The sequence below is a fragment of the Anarrhichthys ocellatus genome, unplaced genomic scaffold, assembly GCF_004355925.1.
Source record: "Anarrhichthys ocellatus isolate YVR2014 unplaced genomic scaffold, GSC_Weel_1.0 scaffold11, whole genome shotgun sequence".
In the NCBI taxonomy this organism is placed as follows: domain Eukaryota; kingdom Metazoa; phylum Chordata; class Actinopteri; order Perciformes; family Anarhichadidae; genus Anarrhichthys; species Anarrhichthys ocellatus.
Genome location: NW_022280041.1, coordinates 209,592 through 224,110, shown reverse-complemented (window position 1 = coordinate 224,110; position 14,519 = coordinate 209,592). Strand labels below are relative to the sequence as shown.

General features: G+C 40.0%; 2 protein-coding genes across 3 annotated transcripts in view; both read right to left on the bottom strand.

Annotated features, from left to right (window-relative positions):
- otud4 (OTU deubiquitinase 4) overlaps positions 1–4,429 on the bottom strand; it is a 5,679-nt gene extending 1,250 nt beyond the window's left edge. Inside the window, exons 1-8 of the mRNA XM_031851231.1 lie at positions 4,027–4,429; positions 3,595–3,678; positions 2,061–2,111; positions 1,907–1,953; positions 1,507–1,579; positions 1,191–1,272; positions 897–1,059; positions 106–151 (exon numbers count right to left, since the gene is read on the bottom strand). Of these exons, the coding sequence (XP_031707091.1) occupies positions 106–151; positions 897–1,059; positions 1,191–1,272; positions 1,507–1,579; positions 1,907–1,953; positions 2,061–2,111; positions 3,595–3,678; positions 4,027–4,173 (693 nt within the window). The 5' untranslated portion in view covers positions 4,174–4,429. The remainder of the gene's footprint in view (positions 1–105; positions 152–896; positions 1,060–1,190; positions 1,273–1,506; positions 1,580–1,906; positions 1,954–2,060; positions 2,112–3,594; positions 3,679–4,026) is intronic.
- Positions 4,430–10,349: 5,920 nt separating this feature from the next.
- The window catches only part of LOC116385293 (zinc finger protein 827-like), an 8,278-nt gene continuing 4,108 nt past the window's right edge, over positions 10,350–14,519 (bottom strand). For both annotated transcript variants that reach the window (XM_031850603.1, XM_031850602.1), the window contains exons 4-9: positions 13,496–14,227; positions 13,045–13,105; positions 12,855–12,925; positions 12,195–12,249; positions 11,693–11,887; positions 10,350–11,096 (exon numbers count right to left, since the gene is read on the bottom strand). In XM_031850603.1, coding sequence (XP_031706463.1) covers positions 10,418–11,096; positions 11,693–11,887; positions 12,195–12,249; positions 12,855–12,925; positions 13,045–13,105; positions 13,496–14,227 — 1,793 coding nt within the window. In that variant the 3' untranslated portion in view covers positions 10,350–10,417. The remainder of the gene's footprint in view (positions 11,097–11,692; positions 11,888–12,194; positions 12,250–12,854; positions 12,926–13,044; positions 13,106–13,495; positions 14,228–14,519) is intronic.

Below are 14,519 nucleotides of genomic sequence, written 5' to 3'. Positions count from 1 at the left end.
AGAGAGAGAGAGAGAGAGAGAGAGAGAGAGAGAGAGAGAGAGAGAGATTCACTATAAGGTTTTTTTAAAGTAGAGGTGTGTGTAGGGTTAGGGTTAATGTTTTACCCTCTGGTTGTATCTTGTAGTCGTCGTGCTCGTTCCATTTTCAACCCTGCATCATGAAAAAAAAACACATGAGTATTCAGATAAACGTACTAATACTACACTGAAATACTCACGTAAAAGTGGTGTTTTCCAAACCTCACTGAAGTACTAATATGTATAATCAGCTGGAGTATCGATCAGATGTTTGATCAATAAGTCGTTTCTCAGTGTGTGGAAGTGACTGAGATCAATACTAAATGTGTCAGAAACATCAGGCTGGACTTAATGTATAACTTTCTTACCTTTAAAAATAATTGCAACTAATAAATACATAAAATTACTGAATAATTATCTATCAAAATAATAAATTGTTCACCAACAATGTTGCAAAACATCTTCACCATAATTTAATCTCACATCTTTTTAATGACGCAATAAAATAGTTAAAAAACAAACAGTAGTATAAGTACATAATGTATGTAGTATAAGTATATAGCATAAGTACATAATGTATGTAGTATATTGTCACCAATATCTGATAAGAAAGCCTTAGATTCTGTTCGTTGTATCAGTTTCATGTGGCAACAAAGTAACAAATCAATTATTTTTAAATGGAACAAATACATTAATACACAGTTACTGAATTGTTATCAATTAAAATAATAAATGTAGAAAGAAACCTTCAAAATGAATATGAATTACAATTGAAGTGTAAGGATTTTTAATGCAGCAAAACAGGAGTAAAAAGCCAAGTACACAAAGTATAAAGTATATCCTCACTGCTAGCTGTTAGTAACTAATCAATAACCTACCAGAGCGGCTCTCCAGCGTCCAGGTCCGAGTCGTCGCTGCTGAGGCAGACGTTCATGCTGTCGTCACTCAGCAGGTCGGCCGGTCGGCTCATCCGCTGACACGAACCCAGAGAGGACCGGTCCACTTGGAACACATTGTCGTACAGAAGCTCGTACAAGATGGCTGACGGAGAAGACACGCGGTTAGTTTATGGTTCATGTCGGGAGTTTACACAGAAGGAGGCTCTGTTTTTAGAGGCTCTAGAAACTAGACGTCTTAAAAATCCATGAACGAATCTGAAGTCAAACACTCACACTGACAGAGAGCGGCTCCTTTAATGTGGCTGACGAGATAAACGCTGTCGTAGTGATTCCCGTTCAGGAAACACAACCGCACCTGAGAGAGAAACAATAAAGACTAATGTTCAGTTTCTGTTCATTTACTAAATCACCTTATTAGAAATGATCAATTCAAAAGTGTCCAAACTCTTAAATATATAACATCTCTTATCTATAAATTATAATCCTCAAAGAGCTGAATGTATAATCTTCATAATGATGGAATTTATTGCAGCTGAACTAATAAACTGACCGACAGAAGAAACATTAAAGTGTGTCTTCTTCTTCTTACCTTGTCTTTGAAGTTGTTGTCTGTGATGTTGACGGCCGGTTTTCCGGCTTCCTGGAAGATCAGAAAGTCTCTCCTACAGAACGACAAACACAAATAAACACTTTAAACTCAATAAATATGAAGGAATAAAGACACGGATTCTTCATCAAACTCTCGATGTAGATCCACTTTTCCTTCACAAAGATAAACAACGTTAGATACTTAAAAGTAGCAGCCGTCCCGTCGTAGGTTTTTATTACAAATAACCGTCTTCTGTTTGTTTGCAGAGTACAGAAACATTTAAAAAGAATTATTTCCAAGAACGAAGACAAACTTTATTCTGTAAAACATCCGACTTTCAGTCGACTTCCTGTTTCACGTGGAAATACGTCAAACCACCACAGAAGAAGAAGAGTCTTACTTGTACATGACGGCCAGCGCGTTGATCTCCACCTCTCCCACCCACTGCTGTAAACACAGAGCGCAGCGCTAATGTCACTTTAATGATAATAGAGTTCTGAGTTCTTCATGGAATACTTAATTTATTAATGAGGACGTCTGTGGTTCTGTGTTACCTGAGGGTCTTGAAGCTTGAAGAGATAATCCTCAAAGTCTCCTTCAATAAACTGAAACACAACAGACGTCATGAGTATTATCAATAAAACAATATGTAACGTCACTTTGAATCTTCAAACGGTAAAAAAAAAAAAAAATAAATCAATCAGATTTTTTTGTTTTTGCCTTTACTTGCTTTATTAATTTACTGCGTGATTTTTAATTGTTTTTAAGTGGACCCTAAAAACATACTATGGACCACTTGGTGGAAGCAAATAAAAAATAAATAAATGTATATTTTTCTCCTGAAATATTTACTAAAAACTTCAGTTTCAGGAAATTATTCAGACTTATTTTAATGACTTTTGTTTCAAAAACGTAGGAAAGAATTTAACAAAAATTAAAGAGTCAGAAAGTATTTAGAGACGAAATAACACATTGTTGGTTTTGGTCTTTTTAAGGGATTTGTTGACATAAAAAAAGATATAAAATAACAGCAGAATGATCATTTATATGATAAAGTAAATCAATAACCTGCTGCCGAATTACTTTATTTACTTATTGCTCCGATTTATCTGAATTATCTGTTGACGAAAATGACGACAGTTTTATGTAAATGATTAGAGAAAATATTTAAATTCTCTGAAGTTTAGCCGTAAACATCCATGTTTGGTGTGAAAGTAAAAGAAGGAGAAATCAATATAATACGAGAGGAAGTAAAAAGACTTAAAAAAAAATGCATTGCAGATCACAAACCCTCGTTGCCTGTGAGTCACACCCTCTCAGATCTACTGAAGCTCACAGACCGGCTCTAAAACATGCTGAACTACATTCTGGGAGATGTAGTCAGGCCCTGCTGGAGGGCGAGGTGAGGCTCTGATTTTATATCCATCCTAAAACTAAAAGACTCAAACCTTTACTTTCAGTTCACTGTCAACCTCAGCTATGAAACAAATGCAGATAAACTGTTGACTCTCAGCTACACGTCACTGAAAAACATTTAGTATCGATGTTTTGTTAAAATGAAAGTATATAAAATACCTTTAGGCTTGTAAATATTAAATATTGTCCGAATAGATTCATCTCAATGTCTTGTTTTGTTTCATAAAATATCAGAAAAGTTCAAAAAAGGTCTTTTATAAATTTCTTAAAAATCAAATGCGACTACTTTTGATTTAAAACCGTGTAAAACTCAAAGATTTTCTATTAATTACAACTACTTTAATGTTTTATATTTTGAAGGACCAGTTTTATTTAATCAACATTTTGCTTTTTAAACGTGTTCTCTGCCACATAACATATGAGAGGCTGAGTACATTACAGCGTGTGCACTTCTTATTTTGACAAAATACCACCTGATCCACTTCAGACTAAATAAAAACAATAATTATTTCATTAATATAAACACTCACACGCCTCTCTGATCCTAAATAAAGCTGCTTTATTAATATAGGAGGAGGTTTTAGTGTATAAACACTGTTCTGGTGTCAGTAGTGAACTTGCAGCCTCATATATATACTTTATTGATATATGGGGAGGTTTTAGTGAACTTACAGCCTCATAACTCTCTCGGTTCTCCTTCAGGAACTCCACACACTTCGCTCTAACTTTAGTATGAAGACTTTGGCAATGCAGCACCTAGACAATAAAGCACAACAACAGTTAATAACCGTTAATATTCAAACACAACATGTTAAATGTATCATTTATATGTATCGTTTGTTTTAAAAACTTGAGCCCTTAACTACTGTATGTTTCATTCAGAACTCCATTAAAAAGCTGCTGATTTAAGAGTATTAACGTGTTATAGTTTATAAATGTTTACTTTTATCTCTTGAGCTCAGCTCACAGCCTTCCTACTAATGCTAGCTTTCATTCGGCTAACATTACAACACACTTGTTAGCTCACACGAGCACAACAAACAGACCAAGCCCACGTTTGTTTGTTGTAAACTAGATTTTTTTCTACCAGTTGTAACACTTCACCTGCTCCGCGACAGCTCTGAACAAGCACGAGCCGTCTTTGGCGATCTTCTTCCGATGCAGACCGAGCGACTTCAGGTAGTCGTCCATTAGTTTCTCTGCCCCCTTTTCCTCGGTACTTTTCACGCTTCCGCCGCCGCCGCCGTCCATTGCTAGCCGCTGGAGCTAGCAATGCTAGCGTTAGCTGCTGAAGTAACGCTACCTGGTTGTTTTTAAAGCTCTAAATCTTTTAGATGTCCCCGGCTACAAGTTTTAATATCGATGCCGATTATATTTGAACATCTTCATCTAACGCGGGTCGAAGGAAAAAATGTCGGCGTCTTGTTTCGTTTCCCAGGAAGAAGCCCTGAAGAAGGAACTCCCGACTGTGTGAAAGTGAAAGTAGGACAGTCAACTATAACTCGCAGTTAGCACGCGAGCTAACAAGCTAGCGACACGCCCCTTCCTTCTTCTTCGGCGTCAAGTTTAGGCGGAGCGCGTCATAGCACTTCCTGTTGTTCAACAAAGTAAAAGTCTTAATACAATTTAAATAAAAAAAGCTGCAGGTAACTTTTATTTTCACGTTGATTCATAAACCTCAGAATAAACACTGGACACATTTTAATGTAGAGTAGTTATTATTATTATTATTTTTATTATAAAAATATTTTTTATTGTAAATATCATTTTTATTTTTATTATTAATAATATAATTGTTGACTATAATTATTTATATTATTATTTTATTATTATTATTTAATGTAATCCCTCAGTGTTAAATGATTATATTACAAGTAAAAGTCATGTATTCAAGATTTAAAGCAAAAGTAATTGTAATGGTAGTAATTTAATTATGTCCTTATTTAAACATTTCCATAAAGAATACACACATATGTAAATACATATATAACAACAAGGCATTCAATTAAAGGGAAAACAAAACATATTCACAGAACAGATGTCAGCTGAACTTTAATCTTATGATACCTAAATACTATATTCTATATACTATATATATATATATATATATATAATTTACTATATTGTAAAAGCAACCTTCACTACTAGTTTATGCTAAAACAAAAACAAAGTGTTTCATAGACAATAATAATCATACCTCAGTTTTATTATATTTAATTGCGACCTTAATTTTAACACAAGTTAAGCCCTTTGAAATGTACAAAAGTATCGAGATTCTAATAATTGATATATTAATATATATTTATATATCAATAATGTATTCGTTAATTGTATTTTATATCTGAGTAACTAAAGCTGCAAAATAAATGTAGTTAAGTAAAATAGTACAATAGTGTTTTCCAAAATGTATTGGAGTAAAAGAAACAAAAATAAATAAATTAAGTACAAGTACTGCAAAATTGTACTTATGTATACCACAATTTATTGTAAAAAAAAAACACACCTCCAGAATAAAATACAATTACTGTTCAAGACTGAATATACTAAAATCATTTCCATAATGAAATACAATTACTTTTTTCGTTTAATACAAATCACAGCGTTGTGTTCTTCTGTCACGTTTTTCAAAATAAAACCCTCCCTGTCAGAATCACGCCAGACCCCCGGCGTTTTCCTATCAAAATAAAAGCCTTGCCTACATGTATCACGTCATAGACGAACATTAGAATAAAGACTTTAAAAAATAACTCATATTGATTGATTCATTGATATGTGTGTGTGTGTGTGTGTGTGTGTGTGTGTGTGTGTGCGTGCGTGCGTGCGCGTGTGTGTGTGTGTGTGTGTGATGAAGTCGCAGACTGTCATCACGTGCGAGGGAAAGAAAAATCCCGCGAAAATCCCGAGCTCCACGTGGTGGATCAGAGTGTGGGAAACACCGCAGTACTCCGCCCACTGAGGGGCTTCATCACATCAAGCTGCGCGAGGTTAGAGGAACCGGAAATATCAACTCGTAAAAAAAATGCAGAAGAAGAAGAGAAATTGTAAAGAAATGTGGTACTTTGGTATTTAATTCAATCAGATTAAATGCGTAATACATTTTCCAATAATACATTATAAATAATTATTCATCCTGGACGTCTCCAACTTTAGCTTCTAAAATACATTTAGTAATACTATTTTAGAAGAAGAAAATATATATAAATATTTATAAATATAAAAATTTACTTTTTACTTTTTTTTCTGCAACGAGTACTTTTTAGATTTACTTTGTTTCCTTTCTCTTCCATCAATCCTTCTTTGGAGCTTCCTCCCTCCTCTCCTCCCTCCATCTCGTCCTGTCACACAACACTTATTGATTTCCAGTCCTACAGAGGTCTAAGAGGCAGAGAGTAAGACGGAGAGAGAGAGAGAGAGAGAGAGAGAGAGAGAGAGAGAGAGAGAGATTGGGTGTTGGCTAACACTAATGTATCTAAACCTCCACCAGCAGGGGGCGCCATATATCTAACTGAGCTTTGTTAGATTGGTCCAGCATTAAATATCTCAACAACTACTCAATGGATTGCCATGAAATTTGGTTCAGACATTCGTGTTCCCCAGAGGATGAATCTTACCGACATTGGAAGGGAAGGACTAGTTTGGGAAATAGACCTAAACTTTTTGGCTTTCTTGCTGATCTTGTTCAATTTTATATATCGCTCTCTACTGTCTGTTTGATAATTAAAATGCTACAGCCAGCAGCTGTTTAGCCTAGCTTAGCATAAGGACTAGAAGCAGTGAAAACAGTGAACCTGGCTGTTTCTAAAGGTAAGCCCCTTTAAAGCTCACTGATAAACACGTTGTACCTATATATATAGTTTGTGTAATTTAAGTGTTTACTTCTTCTTCTTTATAATACGTATTTGTTTAGCATATAGTTACAATTGTCTATGTATATGTTTACTGTATGTCTTATTGGTTTTAATTGTTTTCTTTTCTTTTTGTTGTTACGTTTTTGGAAGAAAATCTGGTTGTGGTTTCCAGCTAGCTGTTTCCTTCTGTTTCCAGTCCTTATGCTAAGCTAAGCTTGGCTTTTGATTCTACCGTACAAACATGTGGTGTTAATCTGAACTTCATCATTTTATAATTGTTTTTGTACATGTACAAAGCATGTATGGAGATTTATACATATATATTTTTGTTTATATATACATGTATATATATATATACATAAATATATTGAACATTCAGCTCACTGTCCCTTTAACTGAACGTCTTTTCTCTGTGTTGTCCTTCAGGCCTCGACCTCTTGACCAGGAGAAGAAAGAAAGTGATTGTCTCCTCTCCCCTCTTCTCCTCCCTCCCTTCTCTCCTCCCCTCCTCCCTTCTCCTGTCCTCCCTCCTCTCCTCCCTCCATCCGCTCCTCCTCCCTCCCTTCTCTCCTCTCCTCTCCCCTCCTCTCCTCCCTTCTCTCCTCCCCACCCCTCCTCCCCTCTCCTCCCTCCTCCTGTCCTCCCTCCATCCCCTCCTCCTCCCTCCCTTCTCTCCTCTCCCGTCCTCCCCTCTAATACCATTTACAAACATCTAATGCTGACCTTAATGGCGTGCATGTGTGTTTTCACGCTGCATGATGATTCGCTGACGTGCAGACCTCCTGCTTGCCGCCATGGAGACCTACAACATGCAAAGTAACCGTGGTAACCACCAGAGGAGGGGGGGTGGTACCCATGGCGATTGACACTCATCCTCCCACTCGTTCGGTGACCTTCATCCAGGATTCATCCTCTGAAACGGCACTCTGGTTGTTTCTGAAGATAATGCTATCTAAAGCTACTGATTCTGCGTTTTTATACATTATTGTACAACGTCATAGTATTAAATGGTAGTACAAGTGAGTAATACTGCGAGTATTCTTCTCACAGTGAGTCAGATCTTTCTTTGGCACCTTTAACGTGATCTTACACAATGTGAGTAAAGACGTGTGAGTCAGATTGAATCAAACTTTATTGATCATCGCAGCAGCAAACAGTAACAGGATACATTGTAAAAAGTAGAACATGAGACAATCTGATGATCAATGACGGAGTTGTTGTTTATTTCATGCGTCTGTGTGGAAATAAAACTTTTAAAAAATGTAAATAACGAGCAGGCAGAAATCAGCTCTCAGCACCGTTGATTGGAGAAACATTTTCGAAATAAAACAACGCGGCTGCTCTCTGTGTGTGTGGGAGTTTTACTTTGAAAGGCGTTTGATTTCGCCCCATAACTCTTCAACAGAGCACGATAAGAACGATTTTATTAAACGTTTATTTGTTATCATGTGCAAATTGGTTTTACAAGGCAGTTTAAATTCACCCTTTTTAGTGAGGAAGCTAGCCAAGGAAGCTAGTGGAGAATTAACAATAAGCTGCTAATAATAAATCACTATATATATACATATATATATATATATATATGTATATATATATCACATTTAAAATCAAACAATACGAGTAATAAATACAGAAAAATATTTAAAAATCTGACTTATTTTCACTGTGTTGTTTTGTGTTTCATTTTGAAAACTGTAAATAAAATGTAAAAAATACACTATTGATTAGATCATATTTAAACTATTATTGACAGTTTGTCTTCTTCTACTACTGAATGTGCAGCAGAGGTAGAAGCACACACAAAAAGAAAAAACTTTTAAAGAGCAACGTCACGCCCTCTTTTTTGACCTCTTGTGGCTGAACTTCTTCAACTGGCTGCAGTGATGTCACAGTGTACTCCTGTACGCTGTGACATCACCGTGAGAGAAGCGGGGTAAAACCAGAGAGGGCAGCAACGGCCTTTGAGAGGCATTTGATGCACATTTAATGCTGGGGAAAAAAGACACTTTACATGCCACAGATGAAAAATAATCTAATTAATGTGCATAATTCAATAAGTTGTGCTCCAGATTTCACACTATTAAGATCCCACAGGTCGAAGGCAAAGCTGCCCCTTCAAAATAAAGCGTTTCCCACAAAAACTCTTTAAAAAAAAAAACACTTTTTAGGTTTTTAGGTGATGTATCGTGCTATTATAAGAAAGTAATACACAAACTAATAAAACATTAATAATTAAATTAGTCTTGTGGCAGATTGAAAGTGCAAAAAATGTGTTTTCTGCTCTCAACAAAAACGCAAAGAAAAGTATAATATGATATTAAATCCAGAGCATGAATTACTGAATTGTGCACACTAATTATTCTGTGTAGTATAATAAATAATACTCATTAAAATGTGTATTTTTGACACAGCGGTTGACGATCAGAGGGTCGTTTTTTTGATAAAATAACCTGTGAAAAAAAGACTTAAATATTCTAAAATGACTCTTTTTCTTCTTCTTTTTTCTCCGACTCAGCTAAACTACATATAGTGCAACTTTAAATTAAGACATTTCTAGACTCTCGTGAGCTCCATGTTGTTATGCGTAAACACAAATACATCAATACACAACACAAATATTAGAAATATCATCACGTCCTCCAGAAACCTTCAAAATAAAACCTCAGAGACAAAAGATTGATTAACTTAATATTAATCATGTGCTGATTTAAAATAATTCAACAAGGAACTGATTTTAAACGATTATTATCAAAGCCAAACTTCAGTGTTTCCGGCTTCTCAAATGTGAATAATTGCTTATTTTCTGAGTCTTCTAAGATATTAAAATTAATATATATATACATATATATATATATATACATATATATATGTATATATATATATATAAAAAGCAATTTTAAGATTTATTCCTGACGTTCATGTTCCCCAGAGGATGAACCCCGCTGACCCTCTGAGTCTTTAGTAAAATGTGTGTTTGTAGTGTTTCTGGAGGACGAGAGAGAGACAGGCAGTAAATATGTCACAGGGTTAAATAGATCAGTGACTATATGACAGCAGGCAGCGATGCAGATAAAACCACGAGCAGGACGATAAAAAGGGATTTCAAAACGTTCCTTATCTGAGTGTTCGGTGCTGATTGACATTCTCATACATTAGAGAGCTGAGTGGACAGAGAGGAGGATACATTACAGAGCTTTACATCCATAGCTTCAGAAGTCCAGAGGATGGGGGGGGGGAGTTGAGGAAAGGAGAGTAGAGAGGGAAGGAAGAGAGCAGAAGAGGAGAGAAGGAACATGGTAAAAATAAGAGGATGGACAGAAGAGGAGAGGATACATTACAGAGCTTTACATCCATAGCTTTAGAAGTCCAGAGGATGGGGGGGGCAAGGACAAAGGAGAAGAGAGGGGAGGAAGAGAGAAGGAAAGGAGAGTAGAGGGCGGAGTGGACAGTACGTCTGATACATTACAGAGCTTTATATCCATAGCTTTAGAAGTCCAGAGGATGGGGGGAGAGAAGGAGGAGGAGGGCGGGGGGAGAGGGAGGGAGGGGAGGAGGAGGAGGGGAAGGGGGAAGTAGGAGATAAGGAAAGGAGAGGAGAGAGAGACGGGCAGAGGAGAGGAATAGATGAGAAAAAAGAAAAAAAGCATTTACAAAGGAGTTGTCAGACCAAGGTAACCGAGGAAGGAGTGTTTGGTGGAGGAAGACGAGGAGGAGGAAGAGGAGGAGGAGGAAGGAGAGGAGGAGGAGCAGGAGGAAGGAGAGCGAGGCTTCAGAGAGATGAGCGTCGTGATGGGGAGGAGAGGAGACAAATCCCTCCATCCTGCCCGGTCAGAGAGCGAGGGATGAAGAGGAGGAAGTGAGGAGGAGGAGGAACAGGAGGAGGCAGAGACTGCAGCGGTGCGTGTGTTGGTGGGCGTGTGCAGCCTCTGGACATGTGTGTGTGAGCGCTGATTGTCTCCGTGCACGTAGGAGGTGTGCGTGTGCACGTCTGCGGGGTGCTTGACCTTACAGTGGAGGCGCAGACTGTCCCTCCTCTTGGCGCTGTAGGGACACAGCTCACAGGTGAACGGGCGCTCTCCTGTGTGCACGCGCACGTGCTCCACCAGCTTATTGGCCGTCCGGGTCAGGTGACCGCAGCGGTCGCACCGGTATTGGTTGCCCTGGCGATGACCCTGGAAGTGAACCAGCAGCTCCTGTTGCCCTGGAAACGACCTCTGGCAGATGCGGCAGCGGTGCTCCGAGGATGAGCCCTCCCCATCCTGGTGGGTTACCACGGCAACTGACGGGGAGCCGATGCTGGAGGAGGAGGGAGAGGTGACGGGGCACCTGGGAGGAGGGGGGGGGGGGGGTAATGATACGCACACACACACACACACGTACATATGTACACACACACATATATATACACAGACAGACACACAAACTCACACACAGACACCTACACACACAAACCTAAACACACACAAACACACACACCTACACACGACTACACACCTACACGCACACAAACACACTCACACACACACCTACACACACCTACACACACACACACACCTACACACACCTACACTCACACACCTACACTCACTCACACACTTACACACACACTTACACACACACCTACACTCACTCACACACCTACACACACACACTCACGCGCACACACTCACACACCTACACGCACACACACACACACACACACACACACCTACACACACACACACACTCACAACTACACACCTACACACCTACACACACACACACACTCACAACTACACGCACACACACCTACACACACACACCTACACACACACCTACACACCTACACACGCACACAAACACACACAGCCTCACACACACACACACATCTACACTTACACACACACATCTACACTCACACCCACACACACACTCACACACACCTCATCTCTCCGTCGGCTCCCGTGCTCCCCCGTACGTGCGTGTTGGCGTGAGCCCTCATCTCTGCCTCATGATTGGTCGAGTGGTCGCACACGCAGCAGTGCAGCGAGAAGGAGCCGCGCTCCCATTGGCGGTGGTCCGTCATGTGACTCTGGAAGAGGCCGCGGCCATCCGTCTCGAAGCCACACACGTGACACCTGGAGGGTTGGTTAGCTTAGCTTAGCATAAAGACTGGAAACAGTCAGTCAAAATAAACCTTAATTTAAAGCCAGACTAAAAAGGTATTTCACAATAAATAATTGTGTGTATGAGTATTGTGTATTCAAAGTGTGTGAGTGTTCTTCTATCTCTGTGAGGACATATCCAGTATGTCACTGAGGGTCCTCACAGGTATAGCAGAACACACCTGTGTGTTTCCTTACCTGTAGAACCCTCAGTGACATATCCAGTATGTCACTGAGGGTCCTCACAGGTATAGCAGAACACACCTGTGTGTTTCCTTACCTGTAGAAATAAGAGCAACCGGTGGTTTGATCTCTGCTGAGGCTGGTTTTGGTTTCTGTGAGAACAAAACAATAAAGTTTATTGTTATAATAATAATAATAATAATAATAATAATAGTAGTAGTAATCATGAGATGTATTTGTCTCCTAATGGAGAGTCCCTCTGGAAGGTATTATTGGTAAACTCCTCAGTTCACTTCAGTTCCTTCTTTATTATCAACACAAAGGGTAATCTGGTGGCAGCATGACTCCACAACACGCACACAAACTGTGCAGGGAAGTCATTAGAAAGAGATAATAACAATGATTAAACACTGAAGGGTGATTTAGTCACCTCAGCAGGTTTAAAGAGGAGCTCAGAGACATGAAGGAGGAAACCAAGGAGAGAGGAGAGGAGAAGAGGAGAGAGGGGACAAGAAGAGGACAGGAGGAGAGGAGGGATAGAAGAGGAAGAGACAAGGAGAGGAGAGGTGGAGAGAGGGGAGGAGGAAGGAGAGGAGACAAGGAGATGAGAGAGGTGAGGTAAACTCAGAGGTTCAGTGTTGGTGTCCTTTAATCCCTCCGCTCTGACTGACAGAGCATATTACACTGAGGCTGACAAGCAAACGTGGAAAGTCTGTGTGTGTGTGTGTGTGTGTGTGTGTGTGTGTGTGTGTGTTACCATGAGGAGGTTCTTGGGAGCTCAAGAGAGGCGAGGAGCGGAGTGTGTCCACATTCACCTTCAGGACAGGACTGTAGAAAAGGGGAAACACACACACACACACACATAAACACTTAGTCAAAACAAAGCAGGTCAGAGGTCAAATAGTCCCCGTGACATCACCGACGGACGACAGGAAGTGAAGCGTCACCTGCTCCTGATGAGCGGAGTCAACCTCTCGTCCGGCCGACTGTTGGATTTACTGACTCTCTCTGCAGGAAGAAGGAGAACGTTTAATTATATATCTTACGCTTGTAAGTACAAGTTTGTATGCAGCTGGTTTATTTACTGTATGTATGAAATATGTAACATGAATGTGTATTTTATTTATTTTCTGGTATTTAATCAGCATCGAAATACACTTAAAGTACCTGAAGTGCTCATTATGCAGATTGAAATTCAGCTTTTTGAAATTGCAAACCAAGAACTTTCACATTTTAATTTCAAAGTGGTGAATTGAGAAATGAATACATTCAGATTCATGGTTTAAATTTTAAATATGAATTATTTAGTGGCTGTTTAAATCTCAGTAGTAGTGCAGTACTGTAGTAAATGTACATCATTAAGAGTACAGGTACAGCAGTAGTATAAAGTGTTTCTACCTGAGAGCTGGTGCAGCAGCGTGGACGCCAGGTTCACCGACATGTCCTGCCACAGCACAGCTCTGAGGCACTGGTCGGCCATCTTGGCTCCGGGGGAGAACTGGTCCTCCATCTTGGCTCCGAAGAAGAGCTGCTCTTCCGCCTTCACTCCTGAGAAAACGCCGTCCGTCACCATGGCCCTGGGAAGAAGCCGGTTCTCCATTTTGGTTCCGAAGAGAAGCTGGTTCTCCATCTTGGCTCCTGAAGCAAACTGGTCCTCTATCTTGAATCCAGAGAGGAACTTGTTGCTCATCTTGGCGGCGGAGAAAGGCCGCTCTGCAATTTTGGCTTTAAAGAGAAGCTGGTCCGCCATCTTGGCTCCAGAGACGCCCCGATCCTCCATTTTCACCCTGAACTGTAACGTGTTGGCTCCGGATACGACGCCGTGTGCCGTCTTTGATCCAGGCTGGCAGCCTCCGGTGTAAAACGTGTCTTCTATCTTAAGGCCATGCAGACGCTGGTCCGCCATCTTGGCTCCAGGGTGCAGCTGCTCCGCCACCTTTTTGCCACGGAGACCCTGGTCTTCTGTTTTAATGCTGAAGACGTGGTGGCTCGCCATCTTTAGGGAAGGTGAGGGTATCTCTTTTGGGATTGGTCGATCCTGGACGAGGTCAGAGGCAACCATTGTGTCGACTTCCATTGGCTCTTCTTCTTCTTTGACCCTCACCACATGGCTGTTCACTTCCTGACGCTCTGTGATTGGCGGGAAATCTGTCAGTGTGCTTATTGAGCTGCCATTAAACATGTATACAAACTTCCTCTGATTGGATGGATGGGTGGATGGATGGATGGTTGGGTGGATGGTTGGATGAAAGGATGGATGGTTGGTTGGATGATGGAAGGATGGATGGATGGATGGATGGATGGTTGGTTGGTTGGATGGATGGTTGGATGGTTGGTTGGTTGGATGGAAGGTTGGATGGATGGATGGATGGATGGATGGAAGGATGGTTGGTTGGTTGGATGATGGAAGGATGGTTGGTTG